Below are 14,377 nucleotides of genomic sequence, written 5' to 3' on the forward strand. Positions count from 1 at the left end.
ACGTATTAGGTACTTAAGGCACTCTACATGTGTATTTTTAGTGGGCAGTGAGGACAGTGCGGGGTTTGAGGACGTTAAGAACCCGCTGGACAGCGTGACTGCTGGTCTCCTGGACAGCGCTGGACAGACACTCCCCCTGCAGGCCGTCCATGTGAAGTGCAAGCTGGTGGATCTGCTGTCTCAGGTATAGGGCTCACAGGCCACACAGACTCAAACGCTCAACCACTTCTACTAAAACAAGAAGTATAACCATGACTTAGATATGGGGGTTCGAGTCAAAGACAAAGTTCATTGGGTTTGTTTGGTCTCCTAAATGTACTTAATGTGTGGCAAAAAGTAGGGAGTGCCCACACATTTTCCTCAGACTACTGTCTACTTTATGATATTGTTTTTACCGTGCCTTCCAGGTTTCTCATGTATTTTAACTTTTTTCCCACTGTTTTCCCATTTTAGTATTTTCCCGTAAAATATCTGTATTTTAATACTTTCATAACATTAGCCCTGCTATTGGACTACTCAGTGAAACAGATGTTTTCAAAGCATCGGTTTGCTTGCTTGAAGGCAACCTTAGAGTGATGTTAGACTATTTAAAGGAACACGCCACCCAATGTCAGTAGTAATATATGTTCTTACCTTAAAGGGAAACTTGGCAGGATTTCCCCCTCTGCTGGAGTAATTGTGCATTATGCTATTTCAAACTGTGGGAAAAGGTAACGATAAAGCACATGGATTTGTTTACAAGCTAGCGAACGGTTAGCATACGTTTGGCAGAACTATGTGAATGTTACAAGGTAAGAAACACGATTTAAAACGAGTTTCTTGTTTCTCACTTCTCTTTCCGGGACGGTAGTCTCAATGTTGTAAGGTTGGTTTTTCCGCCTGGGGACGCTAGGCGCAGCGGGGAAAGTCACCATTTTAACCGGAACAGGTCATTTAACCATCCAAATGATTTCTAAACGGGTTTATTACGTTGAAATAGTTGCCAAGTTCCCCTTTAACTTTTACGAGTTGAGTCATACCTCTCCCGTGTCGGTACGTGCACTCAAACGCTCTGGTGCACGGCGCGAATGTGTTAGCATGTTGCTATTCTAGTGGGCTCAGACGTAGCCATAGAGGGAGGAAGATAGCAGTAATTAAAAACATCCACGTTTTCCCTACTTAAATACAGTTGCTCGAGTAGTTGATAAAAATGTGTAAGGTCACACAACATGAAACGTGGCCATTTTCCAAGCGAATAAACAGGAGAACTATAATGTGTGGCGCAATAGCACTTGGGAGTACTTCAATTCTAGCATAGCAACATGCTAACACATTCGCGCCGCGCACCAGAGCGTTTGAGTGCACGTACCGACACGGGAGAGGTATGACTCAACTCGTGAAAGTTAAGGTAAGAACATATATTACTACTGACTTTGGGTGGCGTGTTCCTTTAAGATAATGGCGTGGTTGTTGTGAGAGCACGATTTGACGCCAATCTGTAAGCAACGCCATGTTAGACATAGCTACACACCTCATTTAGTTGGTGCAGCAGTTTTGAAGCCTGAATTCTTGCTGTCAGCAAAGGGATGGCAACAGAAAACCGAATGTTGAAATGTTCCCCGTATTTTGGGAGAGAATCTCGGAAAATCTTCCTTGTCTTCAGTGCTCAATGTTGACAGTTATGTGCTTTACACATATAGTACATTTTGCTGTTTAGTTTCCTCAATGTGCAGTACATTTCATTTACTCACTCATTTTTACTTGTAACCTTCGGTTATTTTCATCCACATATTATACTCAAGCAAACATTATCAGGTTGTCAGCGAGATGCATCTTTTTTCATCTCTGGCCCTCAGACATCATGACAGGAAACACTGAGATCACTTTTTAATTCTCTACTGACTGCTATTATCCTACTTCACTGCTTCTGATTGTCTCCCATCTCCTGTCTCCAGGTCATCATCTTCCAGACGTACTCCAACCCGAACCCCACTCCCATCGAGGCCAAGTATGTTTTCCCCCTGGAAGAGTCTGCTGCTGTGTGTGGCTTTGAGGCCTTCATCAACGGGAAGCACGTGATCGGACAGGTAGAATCTCCCTGCACTCTATCTACCCCCTGCCATAGGGCACCGACTCCATTCAACCATCTCCAGTCCTCTGGCTGTTCTGATGTATCTGTTCTGCATGCTGTTCTGGTGGCGTCTCCAGTCCTCTGGCTGTTCTGATGTATCTTCATGATAATCTGGTGGTGTGTCCAGTCCTCAGGTGTAGTTGTGTTCTGCTGTGTTCCTCAGGTGAAGGAGCAGGAGCAGGCCCGTAAGGACTACAAGCAGGCCGTAGAGATGGGCCACGGAGCTTACCTCATGCACCAGGAGGCTCCTGTACGTCAACACACACTTTACAAAACTACTCTTCACACAGATATAGCACAGATGTACAGTATTCAAGGAGAAATCATTCAAAATAGTTCAAGGAGTGAAATAGTTCAACTCTGATTAAAAGTCCCTATGAGAGAATGAATCCCCCCAATAGTTCATTAACTGCTTGAGAGACCTCACATTCATTTCCTTTCAATAAAACCAGCGGGTATGTTGTCTCCATGTGGATTTTAGACCTGTTACATCTTTAAAATATGACTGTTTCTACGTTACATACAGTACATTTTAATAACCAAACCAAATACCTAGATTTTCTACGGCCGTCGCTCACACCTTATTTTCACCATGTTTGCAAAAATCCCATTCATTTTTCCCGTAGAGATTTTTTCTTACGAACCAGGAAGCATTAAAATGCTAACGCTAAAAACTACAAGCTTCCGGGTTGCTTCCCCACTCTATGGAGTGAGGAGATCACTGGATATCTGTTAGTATAGTATTTGATGATGTCATAACTGTGCGCCCCATCAGGATGTGTTCACCATCAGTGTGGGGAATCTTCCACCTGGTGCCACCGTCCTCATCAAGGTCACCTTCATCTCTGAGCTGCTGGTGAAGGCTGACTCAATCTTCTTCCAGTTGCCTGGCAGCGTGGCACCATGGCAACAAAGTGCTGCGCTCAATGAGAGGACACAGGTAGAAGGAGTCTAAATTGATTGGCAGTTGTCTATTCAGTGATGAACTTTTATTTGTTTTTGTTAAATTACTCTGTGTGTGTTTGACAGGGTACTGTGGAGAAGGTGTGTGTGAGTGAACTCAATGGGTAAGGGTCTTCACCTAGTTCATATGTGCTCTACATCATCAATGGCAGATTGACACAGTGATAATAATATATGTGATTATATGTTACTGATTGATTATATATGATGATGTATCACTGATTTGAAGTACACCTCTTTCTTATTGGCTCTTCACAGGGTCTTCTCTCTCAGTCTGTCCATTGAGATGCCTTATGAGATCATCAATCTGCACTGTGATACACACCGTATTCAGACCAAGGTATGTACCAGTATGCCCTCCTGAACTGTCTTATGTGTTGCTTGAGGAAATGCTCAGTTTATTGTTTGAAATAGGAGCGCTGGTAACATAGTGGTTAAGGAGCTGGGCTAGCATGTAGTAGTCTAAAAAGTTGTGGGTTCAATTCCCGGTTTCCACCGTTGTGCCCTTGAGCAAGTCACTAACCCTAAGTTGCTCCAGGCACATTGGCCCTTGTAATATAATTGACATGTCTAAGCCGCTTTAGATAAAAAGTTTCTGCTATGTGAATAAAAATGTAAAAAAAAGTCTTGTTTGAAACTGTTGAACTGCTGAGTACAACACAAAAGTTGACCACTAAGTTGCTTTGGATAAAACACGTTTGCTAAATGAAGAAAACATTTTTAAAATATAGTCCTGTTTGAAACTGGCGAATGTGTCGTCAGACTTTTGTCTTGTTTTGACTAATGAATCTGTTGTTTTGATGAATTAATCTGTTGTGACTGATGAAGCTTTTGTTTTGACTGATGAAGCTTTTGTTTTGACTAGTTAAGTTGTAAGGGAATACTTTTCTGGTTTCCTCCAAATAATCAAAGAAAGAAGCAGAAGAACTAAGGTTGTCCTGTTTGAAAATATTAAGCCTTTATTAAACACTGATTACATGGCTACACATTTCTGCTAAGAGTTTCATCAAGGCATGATACTGTATATTTTACTTAGAGTTTACTACAATATATGTTGATATTTTAAATGATATAGTTTTGACTGTTGAAGGTGTTGTGTTGACTAGCAGATTATTGAGTGAGAGTTGACCTGTTGAAGGTGTTGTGTTGACTAACAGATTATTGAGTGAGAGTTGACCTGTTGAGTGAGAGTTGACCCGTTGAGTGAGAGTTGACCTGTGGAAGGTGTTGTGTTGACTAGCAGATTATTGACTGAGAGTTGACCCGTTGAGAGTTGACCCGTTGAGTGAGCGTTGACCCGTTGAGTGAGCGTTGACCCGTTGAGTGAGAGTTGACCCGTTGAGTGAGAGTTGACCTGTTGAAGGTGTTGTGTTGACCTGTTGAGTGAGAGTTGACCCGTTGAGTGAGAGTTGACCCGTTGAGTGAGAGTTGACCTGTTGAAGGTGTTGTGTTGACCCGTTGAGTGAGAGTTGACCCGTTGAGTGAGCGTTGACCCGTTGAGTGAGAGTTGACCCGTTGAGTGAGAGTTGACCCGTTGAGTGAGAGTTAAACCGTTGAGTGAGCGTTGACCCGTTGAGTGAGAGTTGACCTTTGACCCGTGTTCTCCCGTTCTTCAGAGAACGGACTGTAAGGCGGTGGTAAGCACGTTGCCCGGGGAGACACTTGGTTCTGACGGGTTCCACCTCTACATCACTCTGTCTGAGATGCACATGCCCCGCATGTGGGTGGAGAACCACCCTGATAAAGACAGCCAGGTCAGATCTCACACACACACACACACACACACACACACACGTACACACACACACACACACACACACACACACACACACACACACAATATCACACACAGACAGACCGCGATATATGCATGCACTCACACTACAACATACGTTTACACAAATGCACACGCCTACACAAGACGCAAACATGAATGTCGGAGAAGTACCATTGTAGTATTTGTATTCTCCCTCTCCCACTTTTGTCTTTCTTTTGGCAAAACTGTGTTACATCTTCATGCCCACACACATACACAAGGCCTTATACAGCAGACCTCACCCATCCAGGCCGATTTTCTCTCCCCAGGCCTGTATGCTGGTGTTCTACCCCGATTTCGGGCCCCCCCATAGGGCCGGAGAGGAGCCCAGCCCTGGTCCTGCTGGTGCTGCTGGTCCTGGGGGCCGTGGGGTGCAGGAGGTGCTGCTCCTGCTGGACTGCTCTGAGTCCATGCGGGGGGAGGCCCTGCTGAACGCACGGCACATCGCCCTGCACCTCCTGAGCAAACTGGATAAGAAACTCAAGATCAACATTGTGCTGTTTGGGACAGGTGGGCACTGGTAGTGTTGGGACAGGTGGGCACTGGTAGTGTTGGGACAGGTGGGCACTGGTAATGTTGGGACAGGTAGTGTTGGGACAGGTGGGCACTGGTAGTGTTGGGACAGGTAGTGTTGGGACAGGTGGGCACTGGTAGTGTTGGGACAGGTGGGCACTGGTAGTGGTGGAACAGGTGGGCACTGGTAGTGTTGGGACAGGTAGTGTTGGGACAGGTGGGCACTGGTAGTGTTGGCACAGGTGGGCACTGGTAGTGTTGGGACAGGTGGGACAGGTGGGCACTGGTAGTGTTGGAACAGGTGGGACAGGTGGGCACTGGTAGTGTTGGGACAGGTGGGCAATGGTAGTGTTGGGACAGGTAGTGTTGGGACAGGTAGTGGTGGGACAGGTGGGCACAGGTGGTGTTGGGACAGGTGGGCACTGGTAGTGTTGGGACAGGTGGGCACTGGTAATGTTGGGACAGGTAGTGTTGGGACAGGTGGGCACTGGTAGTGTTGGGACAGGTAGTGTTGGGACAGGTGGGCACTGGTAGTGTTGGCACAGGTGGGCACTGGTAGTGTTGGGACAGGTGGGCACTGGTAGTGTTGGGACAGGTAGTGTTGGGACAGGTGGGCACTGGTAGTGGTGGAACAGGTGGGCACTGGTAGTGTTGGGACAGGTGGGACAGGTGGGCACTGGTAGTGTTGGAACAGGTGGGACAGGTGGGCACTGGTAGTGTTGGGACAGGTGGGCAATGGTAGTGTTGGGACAGGTAGTGTTGGGACAGGTAGTGGTGGGACAGGTGGGCACAGGTGGTGTTGGGACAGGTGGGCACTGGTAGTGTTGGGACAGGTAGTGTTGGGACAGGTAGTGGTGGGACAGGTGGGCACAGGTGGTGTTGGGACAGGTGGGCACTGGTAGTGGTGGGCACAGGTGGTGTTGGGACAGGTGGGCACTGGTAGTGTTGGGACAGGTGGGCACTGGTAGTGTTGGGACAGGTGGCACAGGTGGGACAGTTGGGCACTGGTAGTGTTTAAGGAGCCACAGCTATGCAGAAATTAAGAGACTTTACGTGACTTATTTTTTTTAAGATGTTGACAATTATCTTAGACACCCTGAATAGCCAAAACAGTCTATGAGCCACAAGGGGTCTCCACTGCTATTTCTGTAGTTCTGTACCCATTCAGAATACACAATGATGCATTACACCATATTTAATATGTTGGTTTGTATGAATCATAATCTCAGTGTCGTCACTGCAGTTGAGCATGCGCTCTGACTGCCATACCAACGACCCTGGCTATGTGGCGTTTTGCTCGTGGCTTACAGTGGCTCATGTACTTTTTTCATTTTTTTACAGATCATAAGGATGCCTTCATGTTCTCCAAAGTTCTAGGAGATGCATATGAACCAGCCAAGAAGTTCATCAAGGTGAGTACTGACATGGTGAATAAATAAATTAGTTCAGGTATACAGAATATGTGTAAGGTTATGCATCATAACATCTTAGGATCCACCATAGCCACCATACTGATACTTAACAATAATAAACAAAGAAATACCTTTGTGAGTGTAATGAACAAATAGACACTTTTATGAGCACTTTACTCTGCTTAAAAAGTGGACCTATTCCTATGTTGTTTCAGTGAATCAGTACGTTTGTTTTCTGCTGTTCTCATCATTAGACCTCCCCACCAGTTGGGGGCAGCACTGAGCTGTGGCGGCCCCTGCGCAGCCTGAGTCTGCTGCCTCCATCCCGGGGCAGCAGGAGCCTGGTGCTGCTGTCTGACGGCCACGTGCAAAACCCCACCCTCACCCTGCAGCTGGTCCGCAACAACGCTGCACATACGCGTCTCTTCACCTGCGGCCTCAGGTGAGGTCTCTAGTACCTGACCCGAAGGGGTGTGTGTGTGTGTGTGTGTGTGTCTGTGTGTGTGTGTGTCTGTGCTCATATTTGGAAGTTTGGGTCACATACATAGGCTGGTCACTAGGGGACTCTGGATTGTTGGATTTACAAAGGTGAAACCGGCTAAATACTGTTAAATTTCATCCATTATTGGAAGTCGCCACATTTGGAGAAGGTGTTGTGTATATCCTTAATATGTGCTGTACTGCTGCTTTGTAATTGTCAACAGTATCACATGAATGAACCTTGTCTGTCTGAGCAATTATTGCGTCTGTGACATTTGTGTCCTTATGTAATATTTACGACAGAGTATTAGGGCCACACATGAAGAAAATAAATATTTTTGCCACAACAAGATTAAACTCGTCATGTCGACTTCAAAGGAGAATTCCGGTGTGATATTGACCTAAAGTGTGTTGAAACATGATACTGAGTGTGAATGTATGTCTCATAGCTCATCTCGGCTTGTCCCCTGCACTCCGAAATCTGGCGCTAGTTAGCCGATGGTACCAACAGGTTTCCAAAGGGGGTGCCTCGGGCATCGGCCTAGCCATGCAAATAAATCACTGTTTTACACCATTTACGAGGCTCAAAGTAGCTCCACACTTCATTGGTAGACTTCCGAGGTACATTTGTTTAAATCTGCTTTCACTTTGACATTAAAAATTGAATTGAATTTCCCCTTGGGGATCAATAAAGTATCTATCTATCTATCTATCTAAAAAGGGTTTTTTTATACAGTATTGTAAAAAGGGACAAATTATATTGATCAAGATTTCAGTTATAAAAGTAGTAAATGGGGAAATATCCAAGGGGGGAAAACTTTTTATAGGCACTGTATATCTGCCAAGGTAATGGATGGATGGTGAAGAGGAACATGTGAGTCGTCTGTTTCTTGGTATTTGTGAGGGTTCAGTAGTCATTTTGAATGTAAAATGTCCTTCCGTTGATATTGTCAACTCCGTCAGATGGACTTTACATTATATTTTTAAAAAAAAGAATAGCTGATCTGTTCCCTCAAGGATAATTGTCCATTAAACTAATACATTTCCAAAGTTCATGTGTAATTTTTATGCTTCTAAATATAACTGTTCATTATGAAGGTTAAAAACAAAACTTTAAAAACTGTACAACCAAAACTGTAACTCTAAACACTGACTTTTCTGACTTTAAAAATGTGATATAATTCATTTCAAAACCTGTGTGCATTGTTAAGAGAATCAAGAGACTGATAAACTGATTCTCCTTGATCTCAGTGCAGCCTTTGACACCATCTCCCACCATCTTCTCCTGGAACGTTTAGCCAATATTGGAGTGCGGGGCAGCGTTCACCAGTGGTTCACCTCCTATCTCTCTGGAAGGACACAGTTTGTACAAATACAGAGTTGCAAGTCTGAGAGCAGTGTTGTGACAAGAGGGGTACCCCAGGGGTCTGTGTTGGGCCCTCTGTTGTTTATTATCTACCTCCTCCCACTTGGCACTATCCTCAGGCAACATGGTGTTCAATTTCACTGCTATGCTGACGACACCCAGCTCTACTTATCTACAAAACCTACTGCCACTCTTCCTCCAGCTGCAATTACTGCCTGCCTCCATGACATAAACTTGTGGATGACACAAAACTACCTGAAGCTGAATAGCAGTAAGACTGAGCTCTTAGTGGTTGGCTCCAAATCAGCTCTTGCTAAGATGGAACCTTTCACCCTTTGTATAGATGGCAGCACCATCCCTTGCTCCAACCAGGTCAAGAGCCTTGGTGTCATACTGGACAACACACTTTCATTTAGTGCGCACATAAACAGTATGTCTCGAAGTGCTTTTTTCCATCTAAGGAACATTGCACGGCTTCGCCCAGCGCTCACCCAGCAGAGTGCAGAAGTCCTTGTAAATGCGTATGTGACATCGCGCCTTGACTACTGTAATTCCATCTTGTCCGGAATCCCTAACAAGCTCCTCCATCGGCTCCAACTAATTCAGAATTCTGCAGCAAGGATTATTATAGGCTCCAAATCCACTAGTCATGTAACACCATTACTGATGCAACTGCACTGGCTTCCAGTTGCCTACAGAATACATTTCAAAGTCCTACTCCTGGCATACAAGGCCCTACACAATTATACCCCCACCTACCTCACTGACCTCCTAGAAGTCTACACTCCTGCCCGCTCACTGAGATCCTCCTCAGCAGGCCTACTGCATGTCCCTAATGTGAACCTCAGCACCCAGGGAGAGAGGGCTTTCAGCTACATAGCCCCCAAGCTGTGGAATTCACTGCCAGACTACATGAGACATTGTGACTCAATTACTGACTTTAAAAGCACACTTAAAACATATCTCTTCAAGATGGCTTATGGACTGACTGACTAGATTTTTACTTTTTTATTTTTACTTTTAATTAATTTTTTTGAGATGACTATAATTTTACAACCTTTTTGTTTTGTTTATTTGTGAAGTGACCTTGGGTGACATGAAAGGCGCTCTAAATAAAATGTATTATTATTATTATTATTATAAGTCAAACTATTTGTGGGAAGTTATTCAAAAAATCATTTTATAGACATTTCTGTGTGTCTGATGGTGTTGACAAAAATTGAGTGCGGGTCCAGCAAACATGTAATTTTTAAAAAAAAATCTACAACTAGGAGGTTGAACCAAAACATGGTTAGATAGCCAAATGTACAACTGGGAGGTTGAACCAAAACATGGTTAGATAGTCAAAGCTACATTTAACAATGATGTGTTAATAGCTTTTGAAAATCTTCAAAATATTCTTTTAGAAAATTTAAATCTGTTTTGTTCCTAATCTCAAGAATCACTGAACTTTATTCTCAAAATGTTGAGTTTAATGTCGACACGTCGATATTAAAGTTGACATGATATTTCAACTTAATTCTCGAAATGTCGACATGTCGACTTTAAACTCGACATGTCGACTTTAATCTCGTCATGGCAAAAAAATTCTTCATGTGTAATACATGTAATACTCCGTTGTAAATATTTATTCTGAATTGTGGATACAAATAAAGAAGTAAACGGTGTGTGTGTGTGTGTGTGTGTGCTAACGTCTACCTATTGTGTGTGTTTCCACAGTAAAACGGCCAACAGACACATGCTTCGTGCTCTTGCCCAAGCAGGTGGTGGAGCCTGTGAGTTCTTTGACACAAAGACCCGACACACATGGTCAGAGAAGGTAGTTTGTCTCCCCGAACGCAAATTCAATCTCCCATAAACATTCATAGTGAAGGTGGAACAGGGATACAGATCTAATCAGAAGCTAAATGGGACTTAACTCCAATAGAAACATGTATTTGAGAGACAGATGTGTCTGATGTCAGGTGTGTAACTGAAGTATTGTTGTGTCACCTGGCAGGTGGCGTCGCAGGTGAGGCGCTTGGCGTCTCCAGGCTGCGGCTCGGTGGCGGTGAAGTGGCAGCTGTTCAGCCCAGCAGCGCCCCCTCCTGTTCAGGCCCCTGCACAGGTCCACGCCCTCTTCAGCAACTGCCACACCTTGGTCTACGGCTTCGTACCCCACTGCACACAGGTAGAGTAACGGTTCAAGAGAATGGGGTCGTGTCAGTGTTTATTTATGTTTGTCCATTTGTGTTTATTTTTCAGATTCTACTCAAGTGACCTCTCAAATGGAAGCTCTGTATTTTTCTGCCCATATAGATATGAAATGACAAAATCTGATGAATATCTGGTAAATGTTTTGTTTTTGACATCTTGATGCCTGTGGTCATGTATGCATATGACCACCGTAGGCCACTCTCTATGGGGACCTGTGTGGCCAGGAGATTAAGACCATGGTGTCCACCACAGAACTGCAGAAGACTAAGGGCACGGTATGAACACCTACAACTCCTTTTTTTATTTATTCTTCTTTTATATATTACATTTAGCAGACACTTTCTGACCAAAGTGACTTACATATTTCAGCTATATTACAAGGGATTACATTGTCCCCAGAGCAACTTGAGGTTAAAGGAGAATTCTGGTGTGATTTTGACCTAAAGTGTGTTGAAACATGACACCGAGTGTGAACGTATGTCTCATAGCTCATCTTGGCTTGTCCTCTGCACTCTGCACTCTCAGACAGGACCTTAAGGAATTTTACCGTTCGACGCCATCTTGAATTTAGTCATGATAATTCGAGCGACGAGTACGAATTAACAGGTATGATAAGGGATCAGATTCCAAAAATAATTCTGTGGAAATGTATGGATTCCAGTTGCTTCCAGTAGCATTCAAGATGGCGTCGAACGGTAAAATTCCTTAAGGTACTGTCTGTATAAATGGGGCAGCCGTGGCCTACTGGTTAGCGCTTCGGACTTCGAACCCCGACCAGTAGGCATGGCTGAAGTGCCCTTGAGCAAGGCACCTAACCCCTCACTGCTCCCCGAGCGCCGCTGTTGTTGCAGGCAGCTCACTGCGCCGGGGTTAGTGTGTGCTTCACCTCACTGTGTGTTCACTGTGTGCTGAGTGTGTTTCACTAATTCACGGATTGGGATAAATGCAGAGACCAAATTTCCCTCACGGGATCAAAAGAGTATATATACTTATACTTATACTTAAATCGTCTTGTAAATAAACTACCAGTGCTTTTTCAAAGTTCTAAATGTCTCGTTTTAAATGTCAAGGCCCTCGGAAGTCTACCAATGAAGTATGGTGCTACTTTGAGCCTTGTAAATGGTGTAAAACAGTAATTTATTTGCATGGCTAGGCCGATGCCCGAGGCACCCCCATCGAAAAACTGTTGGTAGCATCGGCCAACTAGCGCCAGATTTCTGAGTGCAGAGGACAAGCCGAGATGAGCTATGAGACATACGTTCACACTCGGTATCATGTTTCAACACACTTTAGGTCAAAATCACACCGGAATTCTCCTTTAAGTGCCTTGCTCAAGGGCACAATGGTGGAAGCTGGGAATTGAGCCAACAACTTTCAGGCTACTGCACGCTAGCCCAGCTCCTTAACCACTACACTACCACCACCCTACAGGCTACTGCACGCTAGCCCAGCTCCTTAACCACTACACTACCACCACCCTACAGGCTACTGCACGCTAGCCCAGCTCCTTAACCACTACACTACTGCACGCTAGCCCAGCTCCTTAACCACTATGCTACCCCCACCCTGAACTCATGAACACAACACACTAGAGAACCCTGTTCATGTGACTTGCTCTAGTAGACATCTGTTACACATGTTTGTATTTACTCCCCTCTCTCTCTCTCTCTGTGTGTGTGTGTGTGCGTGTGTGTGTGTGTGCGTGCGTGCGTGTGTGTGTGTGTTGTTTGTGAATGGGTGTGTGTACATGTGTCTGGTACCTAGTTCCTTCACAAGCTCACAGCAAGAGCAGTCATTAGAGATTATGAGGATGGCATTCTTCACATGGATGAAGCTGAACATGAGGTATGTCAGTGTTTCTCTGTGCCTGAGTGTGTGTGTGTGTGTGTGTGTGTGTGTGTGTGTGTGTTTTCTAGTTGTGTTGTGACGTGTTTGTGTTTGGTGTACGTTTGGTGATGTTGTTGATGTGTCGTGTTGAGCCCTTCAGCTCTTCTGATTGCTGGTCTGAGTGTGTGTGTGTGTGTGTGTGTGTGTGTATGTGTGGGCACTGGCGCCTTAATGCATGGGCTTACCTGGCCAGAGCCCAGGGGCCTCGACCAATGTGGGGCCTCTTAATAATAATAATAATAATAATAATGATAATAATAATAATAATAAATCAATAATGATAATAAACGTGTCTCTATTTGCGGCCTCATTACTCCGGTGCTAGGTGCTAGCAAATAATTGAGCACATCGCACTGCTATGGTGACATTGGTGCAGGTGGAGCAAGGCCTCCCTCTGTCTTCTCTTCTAAAGTGTAACAAAATGTAACAATATCCTAATAAGTCCCAACCGGTGTAGAGTAGGCTATCTACAGGAGAGGCTGAGACTGACTGACAAACTGAACCACTCTGGAGATAACGTGGGTAGGCTAAGGATATAACGAATGATGTGGATTCCTGTAACTGCACCTAGCACCTATGTGTAGCCCACCTATTAACTTTACAGCCAGTGTTGTAAATTTAAACGCTTTGTGTTTGTGCGGTAGCCTATTTGATAAGCGATGTCATGGGTAAGCTGACGTGATTAAGGAGGGCTTTCTGTTCCTGTTTATGTAAAGGTTTTACATCCTCAATAAGGATAGGCTACACTGCATGTTAGGCTACAAAAGCACACATTTTGTAAATAAGCGGTCGGATCGCGGGTCAGGTATCATTTTGTCATAATTAATATTCGCGGTTTGGGGAGGGGGGGGGGGGGGGGGGGGGGGGCTAGGGTGGTATTAAGACGCCCCTGTGTGTGGGCACGTGTGTGTGTGTGTGTGTGTGTGTGTGTGTGTGTGTTTTCTAGTTGTGTTGTGACGTGTTTAATGTAGATGCTGTAGAATTTTGTGGTACTCTTCAGCTCTTCTGATAGCTGGTCTTTCTGTATGTGTGTGTGTGTTTGTGCTGTGTTGAGCTCTTCTGATGGCTGCTCTTTCTGTATGTGTGTGTGTGTGTGTTTGTGCTGTGTTGAGCTCCTCTGATAGCTGGTCTTTCTGTATGTGTGTGTGTGTTTGTGCTGTGTTGAGCTCCTCTGATAGCTGGTCTTTCTGTATGTGTGTGTGTGTTTGTGCTGTGTTGAGCTCCTCTGATAGCTGGTCTTTCTGTATGTGTGTGTGTGTGTGTTTGTGCTGTGTTGAGCTCTTCTGATAGCTGGTCTTTCTGTATGTGTGTGTGTGTTTGTGCTGTGTTGAGCTCCTCTGACAGCTGGTCTTTCTGTATGTGTGTGTGTGTGTGTGTTTGTGCTGTGTTGAGCTCCTCTGATAGCTGGTCTTTCTGTATGTGTGTGTGTGTGTGTTTGTGCTGTGTTGAGCTCCTCTGATAGCTGGTCTTTCTGTATGTGTGTGTGTGTGTGTTTGTGCTGTGTTGAGCTCCTCTGATAGCTGGTCTTTCTGTATGTGTGTGTATGTGTGTTTGTGCTGTGTTGAGCTCCTCTGATAGCTGGTCTTTCTGTATGTGTGTGTGTGTGTGTTTGTGCTGTGTTGAGCTCCTCTGAT

The 14,377-nt window shown here is 44.8% G+C and overlaps 1 protein-coding gene across 2 annotated transcripts in view; it reads left to right on the forward strand.

The window, feature by feature from the left end:
- Positions 1-14,377, forward strand: part of LOC121693567 (protein mono-ADP-ribosyltransferase PARP4-like) — a 44,908-nt gene that overhangs the window by 16,721 nt on the left and 13,810 nt on the right. For both annotated transcript variants that reach the window (XM_042073115.1, XM_042073107.1), the window contains 14 exons: positions 42-184; positions 1,935-2,066; positions 2,274-2,360; positions 2,886-3,050; positions 3,140-3,177; positions 3,332-3,413; positions 4,690-4,827; positions 5,159-5,399; positions 6,744-6,814; positions 7,069-7,256; positions 10,380-10,479; positions 10,660-10,830; positions 11,051-11,131; positions 12,621-12,701. In XM_042073115.1, the coding sequence (XP_041929049.1) occupies positions 42-184; positions 1,935-2,066; positions 2,274-2,360; positions 2,886-3,050; positions 3,140-3,177; positions 3,332-3,413; positions 4,690-4,827; positions 5,159-5,399; positions 6,744-6,814; positions 7,069-7,256; positions 10,380-10,479; positions 10,660-10,830; positions 11,051-11,131; positions 12,621-12,701 (1,718 nt within the window). The remainder of the gene's footprint in view (positions 1-41; positions 185-1,934; positions 2,067-2,273; positions 2,361-2,885; positions 3,051-3,139; positions 3,178-3,331; positions 3,414-4,689; positions 4,828-5,158; positions 5,400-6,743; positions 6,815-7,068; positions 7,257-10,379; positions 10,480-10,659; positions 10,831-11,050; positions 11,132-12,620; positions 12,702-14,377) is intronic.

The sequence above is a fragment of the Alosa sapidissima genome, chromosome 2, assembly GCF_018492685.1.
Source record: "Alosa sapidissima isolate fAloSap1 chromosome 2, fAloSap1.pri, whole genome shotgun sequence".
NCBI lineage: Eukaryota > Metazoa > Chordata > Actinopteri > Clupeiformes > Clupeidae > Alosa > Alosa sapidissima.